General features: G+C 43.6%; 1 protein-coding gene across 1 annotated transcript; it reads left to right on the top strand.

The window, feature by feature from the left end:
* The first annotated feature begins 1,032 nt into the window (after positions 1 to 1,032).
* On the top strand, positions 1,033 to 7,089 carry LOC137346054 (syncytin-2-like). Its single transcript, XM_068009338.1, has 2 exons — positions 1,033 to 1,733; positions 4,545 to 7,089. Exon 2 carries the CDS (start codon positions 5,304 to 5,306, stop codon positions 6,495 to 6,497), a length of 1,194 nt encoding a protein of 397 aa, XP_067865439.1. The 5' UTR covers positions 1,033 to 1,733; positions 4,545 to 5,303; the 3' UTR covers positions 6,498 to 7,089.
* The last annotated feature ends 5,070 nt before the right edge of the window (positions 7,090 to 12,159 follow it).

Raw genomic sequence — 12,159 nt, 5'->3', positions numbered from 1 at the left:
CATACAGGTATCTGCAGGTTCTGAAGACAGCGAGTCACAGCTTGGGTACAGATACACACCAGTGACTGGCTGCCCTCCTCAATCGGGAGACTCAGATCGGCGGCAGAGACCCGGTGTTTCCTCTTGCCCCAGAAGAAATCGATGAACTTCTTCTGGATCTTGGTGGAAAATGCAGGGGAAGCCCCCTGCTTCCTTCTCGGCCCAGAATCGATGGAACGAGTCCTGGAATCGCTCGACCTCCAGCAACCGATTATTAAAGTGCCAGTATGCAGACCCCACCTGAATGCTGAGCAGAGTGAACTCTGCCCACACCAGGTGGTAGTCCGAGCACAGCACCATCTGCATGGAGTGCCACTGAGATGCAGGAGGCATATGCCTGCAAAATGTAGAGGCGTCGATTTGGGACCCTCCTCCTCCACACCTCCAGTTTAAGGCACTGGATTCAGGATGGAGATTCCGCCAGACATCCACCAAGTGGAGGGAGTTGATCAGTTCCCTCAATTTCTCCACAGACGCTTGGCTGCACTGGGGACTGGAGCAATCCCTCACCTCGAGGGTGCAGTTAAAAATTCCACCCCCCCCCCCCCCCCCCCCCACCCGCCAAGGATGATGCACTCGCCACTATCGATAGAGCTCAAGAGAGGGGACACTTCTTTAAAGAAATACGCTTGCGATGTACCAGGCCTGCACGAGTACATGTTCACAAAGCGGAGCGGCACATTCCTTAGATTCTGGAAGGGCCCCAGTGGATTGGGAAATAGCAAATGTTACACCTTTATTCAAGAAAGGAGGGAGACCAAAAGCAGGAAACTGTAGGCCAGTTAGCCTAACATCTGTCATAGGTGTGAGAATAAGAAATACTGAAATGTTGTTTCTACAGCTTGTGGAAAGTTACCAAGAAGTCATTTGTGCACAACATAATGAAATCACTGAAAAAGAGAACTGATAAGGGTCTGTAAGTGGAGACCTTAAGACAGTACATCACTGACAAAGTGAACTGATAAGGGTATGTAAGTGGAGACCTTAAGACAGTACATCACTGAAAAAGAGAATTGATAAGGGTATGTAAGTACAGACCTTGGGACAGCACATCACTTAAAAATTGTGCTTAGGCAGATAAAAGAGAAACAGCAAGAGTTAGAACAAAGGATGTAGTGAATAAGAAACTGCCCCACTAAGATAAAGGCTGACAGCTGCAAGTTAAAACACATAATGGGGAGCCAAATAAGGTAAAACAAAAACAAGAGTTAGGGGCTAGAAAGTTAGAGTAGGGGGAGAAGTAAACAGAGGAGGAGACTGTAGCAACCATAGGATAGGTTAGTGTCATAATACGTTATAACCAATAATGTAAAATAAAGGCGTGGACAAATGGATTTGTATTGTATAAACATGAACTGAATATGTTGATCGGTGTGCCTGCTTGTTGGACACCCGATCTTGCAAGACCGTTAAATAAACTTACTTCTTCAGAGTTTGACTTGGTGTAAATTATTATTAAGTGGGCTACGTTTCTCACAATTGGGGGCTCGTCCGGGATCTCTTCATCATTGCCGGGACCGCAGCCGACGACAGACGAGAAGACGCGTCCCGTTAATTTAAAAACGGTCTCGTTTCTCTCGTTGGTAGCGGACCCGAGTAATTGACTGAAAACGATCCTAGGGAAGTCACTCTGAACGAGTATTTAGTGCGGCAGGTACACATGTGAAGTCAGGCAACTCCGTGCACGGACCAAGGTAAGAAAAACGACTTTTAAGTATTATCTTGGTGACTTATGGTTAACTGTAGGATAAGACCTTCTAAGTACTAAAAGTCCTTGAGGAGTGAATTTTACAGTCCTGCAGTATAAGACCCTTCAGCTAGGAGGTGAGTACTGTATGGTATAAGACCCTTCAGTTAGGAGGTGAATACCGTAAGGTATAAGACCCTTCAGCTAGGAGGTGAATACTGTAAGGTATAAGACCCTTCAGTTAGGAGATGAATACTGGTTAACTGTAGGATAAGACCTTCTCAGTACTGCAGTATAAGACCCTTCAGCTAGGAGGTGAGTACCGTAGGGTACAAGACCCTTCAGTTAGGAGGTGAATACTGTGGGGCAGTATAAGACCCTTCAGCTAGGAGGTGAGTACCGTAGGGTACAAGACCCTTCAGTTAGGAGGTGAATACTGTGGGGCAGTATAAGACCCTTCAGCTAGGAGGTGAGTACCGTAGGGTATAAGACCCTTCAGTTAGGAGGTGAATACCGTAAGGTATAAGACCCTTCAGCTAGGAGGTGAATACCGTAGGGTACAAGACCCTTCAGTTTGGAGGTGAATACTGTGGGGCAGTATAAGACCCTTCAGCTAGGAGGTGAGTACCGTAGGGTATAAGACCCTTCAGTTAGGAGGTGAATACCGTAAGGTATAAGACCCTTCAGCTAGGAGGTGAATACCGTAGGGTACAAGACCCTTCAGTTAGGAGGTGAATACTGTGGGGCAGTATAAGACCCTTCAGTTAGGAGGTGAATACCGTAAGGTATAAGACCCTTCAGCTAGGAGGTGAATACCGTAAGGTATAAGACCCTTCAGCTAGGAGGTGAATACCGTAGGGTACAAGACCCTTCAGTTAGGAGGTGAATACTGTGGGGCAGTATAAGACCCTTCAGTTAGGAGGTGAATACCGTAAGGTATAAGACCCTTCAGCTAGGAGGTGAATACCGTAGGGTACAAGACCCTTCAGTTAACCATGGGAAATAAATCGTCTAAAAAGGAAGACGGGAGACAAGTAAAGTCTGCCGGCAACATCCCTCAAGAAAGTCCATTGGGACGGATGTTGGAGTATTGGGATTTCGAGTCAAAAACCAAGGAGAAAAAGACCCAAATATGATCTAAGGACAGCAAGAAGGACCACCCCTAAACCCGACGATAACGACGACGATAGAGATAGAGAGTCTCCTAAGACAATGATGCCTTTGAGAGAGGTACCAATAGGAAATAATGAAATTGGATTTGTTAGTGCACCATTAACGTCAGGAGAGGTAAGAGTGTTTAAAAAGGAAATGAAAGTCCTCGTAGAAGACCCCTGAAAATTTGGGAAAGAGAAAACCCTCCCGGGGTAGGGGGAAACGAACCAGCTGAACAAAAATACCCTAATCAAGACCCGCAGTGGCAGAACAATAATATCGGCCATAGGGGCCAGATGAAAGACCTTAGAAATCTGATAGTAAAAGGCATTGTTGTAAACAAGTAGTTGAAGCCCCTGCAAAACGTATGCCTTTACAGAGTTACCGCAGGCCCCTCTTATGGCACAAGCAGGCGACGTATTGAGTGCGACCCCTCTGGGTGTTGAAGGCTGTTTCTAGACAAATAGAGACCATTAAAGGCACCTAGGTGGGATCAAGGGATTGATTTTTTAAAATGTTTTGAAGAATCAAAGGGGGGGACTGTGAGAACAGAATTTAGATTTTAGAATTTTTAAGAACAGAATTACATGGGAACATTTAAGATGAAACAATTAATCAGTCATGTATTGCTAACAAGCTAGCTGACTTCATAACTTCAGGGCTGCAGAGGCAACTTGGCCTTGCAGCTGGTACAGCGAGAGAGAGAGAGAGAGCGAGACATTGTACTTCAACAGCACTCTTCTTATCACCCAGACATGACAATCCTAGGGAAAAGTTAGAATGAAAAACATACCGACCAGGCTAATACACGCCCCCTTGTTAGAGGGTGGCTCAGCCTACCCTGAAACAATTAATCAGTCATGTACTGCTAACAAGCTAGCTTCAGTGCTGTAGGGAGGGACAGCTTATCAGAAATGACTTCATAACTTTAGGGCTGCAGAGGCAACTTGGCCTTGCAGCTGGTACAGCGAGAGAGAGAGAGAGAGACACATTGTATTTCAACAGCACTCTTCTTATCACCCAGTCATGACAATCCTAGGGAAAAGTTAGAATGAAAAACATACCGACCAGGCTAATACACACCCCCTTGTTAGAGGGTGGCTCAGCCTACCCTTCTGATTCAGCAGTTGCTGAGTTTTTTTATATTTGCTTTTAGGCATGGTACAATGCTTAATGGGAAATATAGCCAAGTTAGGAATAGTAGCTTTGCTGAGCTTTGATTTTAAGTGGCAGAAACCACAATGAAATAGCTAAAAGGGATGGCCAGAGTGTGTGCAAGCTGTGGCAGCCACAGCACTTCAGACCAAGGAAGTCATTTTACCTCGAAGCTATTACAAGAAATAGTTAGGGGATTGGGAATCCAATGGGACTTCCATACCCCTTGGCACCCTCCCTCTTCAGGGCGGGTGGAAAGAATGAATCAGACCTTAAAGAAACACCTGTCCAAACTGATACTTGAAACAAGGTTACCCTGGACAAAATGTTTACCTATAGCGATACTCAGAATTCGGACAGCCCCTAGAAAAGATGTGGGACTGTCCCCCTGTGAAATGCTATTCGGATTACCCTATATGGGAACCAGGGGCGAGATGCCAACCTTAGAAACTAAAGATTCGTTTCTAAAGAACTATATACTGGCGTTGTCTTCCTCATTGTCATTCCTCAGGAAGCAAGGCCTGTTAGCACAGACCCCACCTCTCGAATTTGCAGTACACAAGATCCAACCAGGAGATTGGGTTCTGGTGAAATCGTGGAAAGAGACTAAACTACAACTGAACTGGGAAAGACCATACCAGACTCTCCTAACCACTGAAACAGCCATAAGAACGGCAGAAAGAGGTTGGACCCACTACACAAGAATCAAGGGGCCGGTACAACCCCCGGCCGAGGAAGGAACTTGGACAACCGAATTAACAGAAGAACCATTGAAAATCAAGCTAAAAAGACTTTGAGTAACGAACTTTTTTTTAATATAACGGCGCGAGTGCGGAAATACTGTCTGTAATATTGTGTGCCTTCTCTCTTTCTTTTCAAAAGTAGCCAGGAAATAAAATGGGTTGGATGTTTTTGTATTACCCACTTCCAATTAGACAACAAGGTGTTTGGAGTAACAGTTAGAGAAGGGAAAAAGAAAGGTGAATTAAAATGTTGTTTTCAGGTAACAATAGATAAGACTGGTAAACCATCTAACAAACTAAAAGGGACCTCTCATAACGATCCTAACATAGTGAAAATAATAGAGGTAAAAGACTTGAGAAAGACAATTGAGATAGAAACCGGTTACGGGGACACAAATGCCTGGGTAGAATGGATAAAATATACTGTAAAAAGTTTGAACAAAAACAATTGCTATGCTTGTGCATCTGGTAGACCGATAGCTCAAGTAGTACCTTTCCCGCTGGGGTGGGAGCGTGACTGAAAGGGCATGGAATGCATGTTAGCCCTATATCAGGATAAGACGGCTTGGGGTATTCAAACTTGCATATCCTTGTCAATAATGTTCCCTCCCCTGGAGAAAGAAGATCCAAGGACTCCCCCTTCATTTTTAGCCACCAGTGTGAATCACACATCATGCGTACGTCGACACGGTGCGGAGCTAACCAGAAATATGGGAGAGTTGAAGTCATGCATAGAGACTGAGGATGTAACTGGAAGAGTCAGGGGAGGGAACTACTCATCATTGAATGTTCCCAGAGCGGATTTATGGTGGTATTGCGGAGGAAAAATCCTGAGACAGACCCTACCCTCCCAGTGGAAGGGGACGTGCGCAATTGTTCAATTGGCAATACCATTCACCTTGGCATTTGAGAAACAAAAGATAATAACAAGGGAAAGGGGTAAAAGGGAAGCGATAGCGAACTCTTTTGACGACCAGGTGTACTTGGATTCCATAGGGGTCCCAAGAGGGGTACCTGATGAATTCAAGGCCCGAAACCAAATAACCGCCGGTTTCGAGTCTTTGATTTGGTGGGTCACGATTAACAAAAATGTAGATTGGATAAATTATATTTATTACAACCAACAAAGATTTATAAATTATACCAGAGATGCGGTAAAAGGTATAGCTGAACAATTAGATGCCACTAGTAGAAGGGCTTGGGAAAATCGACTGGCTCTAGATATGATCTTAGCAGAAAAAGGAGGTGTGTGTATAATGTTAGGAGGGAAATGTTGCACATTTATCCCAAATAACACAGCACCCGATGGTTCAATCACCCGAGCACTGCAAGGGTTAACAACTTTAGCAGAGGAGATGGTCGAAAATTCAGGAGCAGACACTTCCCTGACGGGGTGGCTTGAATCCTGGTTTGGAAAATGGAAAGGCGTGATAATCTCGGTTTTTACCTCCCTGATCATGGTTGTCGGAATACTAATAGCCATCGGGTGTTGTATTATTCCTTGTGTAAGAGGGCTGACACAGCGATTGATTGAGACAGCTTTGACGAAGCAGATGTCAATACAAAGAGGCCAGGAAGAAAGTATGTACCTGTTAGGTAATGACAAAGTGGATAGTATCAACGGAAATACAGACATTGAAAAGGCGGCTGAAATAATGCTCAGAGGATTTGAGAGGACATATGAGAACCCTCCGCAGTATGTAGAAAACAACAAGGATTAAGTAAAAGAAAAGGGGGAATTGTGAGAATAAGAAATACTGAAATGTTGTTTCTACAGCTTGTGGAAAGTTACCAAGAAGTCATTTGTGCACAACATAATGAAATCACTGAAAAAGTGAACTGATAAGGGTCTGTAAGTGGAGACCTTAAGACAGTACATCACTGAAAAAGAGAATTGATAAGGGTATGTAAGTACAGACCTTGGGACAGCACATCACTTAAAAATTGTGCTTAGGCAGATAAAAGAGAAACAGCAAGAGTTAGAACAAAGGATGTAGTGAATAAGAAACTGCCCCACTAAGATAAAGGCTGACAGCTGCAAGTTAAAACACATAATGGAGAGCCAAATAAGGTAAAACAAAAACAAGAGTTAGGGGCTAGAAAGTTAGAGTAGGGGGAGAAGTAAACAGAGGAGGAGACTGTAGCAACCATAGGATAGGTTAGTGTCATAATATGTTATAACCAATAATGTAAAATAAAGGCGTGGACAAATGGATCTGTATTGTATAAACATGAACTGAATATGTTGATCGGTGTGCCTGCTTGTTGGACACCCGATCTTGCAAGAACGTTAAATAAACTTACTTCTTCAGAGTTTGACTTGGTGTAAATTATTATTAAGTGGGCTACGTTTCTCACATAGGGAAACTACTTGAATCCATTACTAAAGCGGTTATAGCAGGATACATAGAAAATCATAATAGGATCAGAGAGAGTCAACTTGTTTTTGTGAAAGGGAAATCATGTTTAACGAATTCATTAGAGTTCTTTGAGGAAGTAACAAGCAAGGTGGATAAAGGGGATCCTGTAGATATGATGTACTTAGATTTCCAAAAGGCCACCTCAAAGGTTACTACACAAGAAAAGAGCACATGGTGAAGGGGTAACATATTAGCATGGATAAAGGTTAGCTAACAGGAAGCAGAGAGTCGGGATAAGTGGATCGTTTTCAGGTTGGCAAGCTGTAACTACTGGAGTGCCACAGGGATCCGTGCTGGGGCCTCAACTATTTACAATCTATATCAATGACTTGGTTGAAGGTATGGTTGCTAAATTTGCTGATGATGCCAAGATAGGAAGGAAAGTAAGTTGTAAAGAGAAGGTAAAGAGTATACAAAAGGATAAAGATAGGTTAAGTGAGTGGGCAAAAATTTGGCAAATGGAGTATAATGTGGGAAAATGTGAACTTATCCATTTGGCAGGAAGAATAAAAAAGCCGCATACTATATAAATAGAGAGACTGTAGAACATGGTGGTATGGAGGGATCTGGTACATGAATCACAAAAGATAGTATGTAGGTACAGCAAGTGATTAGGAAGGCAAATGGAATGTTGGTGTTTATTGCAAGGGGAATGGAATATAAAAGTAGGGAAGTTTTACCTCAGCTGTACAGGACTATGGTGAGACCATATCTGGAGGATGTATATTCTTATCAGGCAAGGGAATCAAAGATTATCGGGGGTAGATGTGAGTGTGGAATTCGAGACAGAAACAGATCAGCCGTGATCTGACTGAATGGTGGAGCAGGCTCGAGGGGCTGAATGGCCTACTTCTGCTCCTAACTCATATGGTCCTCGGGTCCTTTGGTCGTATGCATTTTCTTTCAATTTGATACTACCCTTAACTTCCTTAGTTAGCTACGGATGGTGCATCCTTCTCATAGGGTCTTTCCTTCTCAATGGAATATATCTTTGTTGAGAGTTGTAAGATATCTCATTAAATATCTGCCACTGCTTCTCCACCATCCTACCTTTTAACCTATTTTCCCAGTCCCCTTAGCCAACTCTGTCTTTATACCCTTGTAATAGCCCTAATTTAAGCTTAAGACACTAGTTTCTCACCCTCAAACTGAGAAATTCTGTCATGTTATGATCACTGTTGCCTGCAGGCTCCTTTACTATGAGGTCATTTATTAATCCTGTCTCATTACACAATATCCGGTCTAAAATAACCTGTTCCCTGGTTGGCTGTAGAATTTACTGCTCTAAGAAATTGTTACAAATGATTCTATGATTCATCTTCCAGGCGACCTGTGCCAATTTCATTCATCCAATCACTATGAAGATTAAAATCGCCCACAATTATTGCAGTAACTTTCTTACAAGCCACGATTATTTATTCATGTATACTCTGTCCTCCAGCATAGCTACCTGTTAGGCTGCTATAAACTGCTCCCACGAGTGACTTCTTTACTTTGCTATTTCTTATCACTACCCAAACCGAATCTACATCTGACTCTTATGAACCAAGGTCATCTCTCATAATTGTATTAATCTCATTCTTTAATTACAGTGCTACATCACCACCTTTTCCTTTCTTCCTGTCCTTCCACAATGTCAAATATCCTTAAATATTCAAGTCCCAGCCTTGGTCACCTTGCAACCATGTCTCTTAACAGCTATCAGTTCATTCTTATTTGTTTATGTTTAATACATTTATTCCTATTTGTGCTGTCAATTCTTCCGTTTTGTTATGAATGCTGCATGAACTCAGATACAGAGCCTTTTTTCCCATTCTTCCACACTCTGATCTGATCTGCTGATACACTCGTAAGTTTGTAAACACTGTCCCTTCCTGTCACACTCTGGTTATGATTGCCCATTATATTGCTACCTTGCTGTATTGCCTTCTCCTTTCTCTTTAACTTACCAAATCTCCCATCACATGAACCCGCTCCCTCATTATTTAGTTTAAAACCCTCTCTACAGCCCTCGTTATATGATTTGCCAGGACACTGATCCCAGTGCTGTTCAGGTGAAGACCATCCCATTTTCCCCAGTACTGGTGCCAGTGCCCCATAAATCGAAAACCATTTCTCCCACAGCAATCTTTGAGCCATGTGTTCAGCTCTCTGATCTTATTTACTCTATGCAAATTGTCTCGTGGCTCAGGTAGTAATCCAGAGATTGCCACCTTTGTGGTTCTGCTTTTTAATTTGGCCCCTAGCTACTCATAATCCCCAAGGAGAAACACTTTCATAGTCCTCTCTATGTTGTTGGTACCCATGTGAAAAGGAAGAATGTGCAGGGTTATGGGGAGGAATGGAATTGAGTGAATTGCTCTTTCAGAGAGCCGGTGCAGACACAATGGGCTGGATGGTCTCCTTCTGCACTGTAACGATTCTGTGATTCAGTGTGTGTGAGGACAGGGTGTTTGGTGATGGATAGAGGCTGGGAGAAGATGTGGGTTTTGCAGGAAATGGGAAGAAGAGATCACTTCAGGGAATCTCTGAATGTTCAGAATATAACATTCATGAAGGGACTGAGATAAGACAGGGGTCCTGGAGCATCAGCACTCTGACCCTTCGAGGTTCAATATATCTCATGGAAACAGGTTTGTTTAGCCAGATTGGAAGCAGATATACTTTGCATTCGACCCACAGACTGTCTAAAGGGACAGTGTAGAGGGAGCTTTACTCTGTATCTAACCCATTTTTTATTTCAAGCTCCCAAGCAATCCCGTGCTGTACCTGCCCTGGAAGTATTTGATGGGGACAGTGTAGAGGGAGCTTTACTCTGTATATAACCCATTTTTTCCTCTTTTTTTTTCTAACCGTGCTATCCCTGTCATGAGAGTGTTTTATAGGACAGGGTAGAGGGAGCTTTACTTTGTATCTAATCCATGCTGTACCTGTCCTGGGAGTGTTTAATGGGTCAGTATAGAGGGAGCTTTACATAAACACAATCTTACATGCAACTCATTCTCTCACAGAGATACACACACACATGTAATCAGATACATGTGCACGCAGACGCACACACAAATAAAGAGACACTCACAGATCAACAGATACACACTCATACACACAGATAAACACACAATAGCCACACACAGGCAGACCAACAGTCAATCATTCACTCACACACACAGACTGACACACACTCACAAACTCACATGCAAGCTCACTCACAGACACCCACTGATATGCAGACAAACACACTCACATACAGACATTCACTCACACATTCACACACACACATACAGATGTATTACCTCACTCAAAAAGACAGAGCAGCACACGCGCACACACGCGCACACACACATTGATCGTGTAGACACTGACTCATACACATGCACATTCTTACACAAAAGGACAGACCAACACACGCACACACTGGATCACACAGAGACACAGACACACGCACCCACTTTACACATGCAGACGGACTGACACATAAACAAACACACACTGCAACACGCAGACATTCACTCACACATACATGCACACTCTTACATATACAGACAGACCGACACACACAGACACATTGATTCACAGACAGAGCAGGGAGATCCCTACAGCAGCAGCTCCGTGTACATCAGTTGTGTCTGCGTGTGTGGAGGAGGTATATAATCAATGCTGTCTCTGTGCTGGGAGAGTTTGATGGGACAGTGCAGAGGGAGCTTTACTCTGTATCTAAATCGTGCTGTGCCTGCCGTAACAGTGATTGACAATACACTGTAGAGAGAGCTTTATTCTGTACAGAATACGCACTGTACATACCTGGGAAATGATGGAACACTGCAGACAGAGCTGTACTCTGTATCTAATGTATGCTACATGGGACGTGAGCGCTGCTTGCTGATGCCAGCATTTATTGACCATTCCTAACGGCCCTTGAGAAGGTGGTAGTGAGCTGCCTTCTTGAACCGCTGCAGTCCATGTGGTGTAGGTACACCCACAGTGAAGCTAGGAAGGGAGTTCCAGGATTTTGACACTGGGACAGTGAAGGAACAGTGATATAGTTCCAAGATAGGATGGTGTGTGGCTTGGAGGGGAACTTGCAGGTGGTAATGTCAATTTAACAACAGTTTTTACCTTGCCCCCAGTGTCCAAAATGTGGTAAATATTTCAGCTGAACTTCAGGTTAGCAGCAGATAAATGGAATAAATGTCACAGCCGATTGTAACTATGAGAAAGGGGAGATTCTCATACACCTTCCAAACAAACCCAGTCAATCATTCACCATTCACTGTAATCTATACCAGGGAAATGGAAACAGAAATATTAATAATAGATGATATTATAGAATCACTGAGCATCTGTCACTCAGTCCTCTCTGCTCCCTCACACAAGGGGATACGGTGACGTAGTGGTAATGTTACTGGACTAGTAACCAGAGGCTAGGCTAATGCTTTGTGAACCACCATGGCAGATGGTGAAATTTGAATTCAGTTAATGAAAATCTGGAATTAAAAGCTGGTCTCATGATGACCATGAATCGATTGTTGTAAAAACCATCTGGTTCACTAATGTCCTGCAGGGAAGGAAATCTGCCGCCCTTACCTGGTCTGGCCTACATGTGACTCCAGACCCACAGCAATGTGGTTGACTCTTACACACCCTCTGAAATGGTCCAGCAAGACACTCAGTTGTGCCAAACCAATAGAGAAAATTTTAAAGGGAATGAAACTAGACTGGCCACCTAGCATTGACCTAGGCACTGGAAACAACAATGACATATCCAGCCCTGTTGACCCTGCAAAGCTTTCTGACTAACAACTGGGATTTTGTGCCAAAATTGGGAGAGCAGTCCCATAGGCTAGTCAAGGCTGGGAGCCTGCAACATTGACTCCAGCCCATGACGTGTCATGGCATCAGGTCAAACATGGGAAGGAAACCTTCTGCTGATTACCACCTACCACTTCTCCCCCAACCCCTCCCC

Source organism: Heterodontus francisci, chromosome 29, assembly GCF_036365525.1.
Source record: "Heterodontus francisci isolate sHetFra1 chromosome 29, sHetFra1.hap1, whole genome shotgun sequence".
Classification (NCBI taxonomy): Eukaryota; Metazoa; Chordata; class Chondrichthyes; order Heterodontiformes; family Heterodontidae; genus Heterodontus; species Heterodontus francisci.
This window is presented reverse-complemented; position numbering and strand designations above follow the sequence as displayed.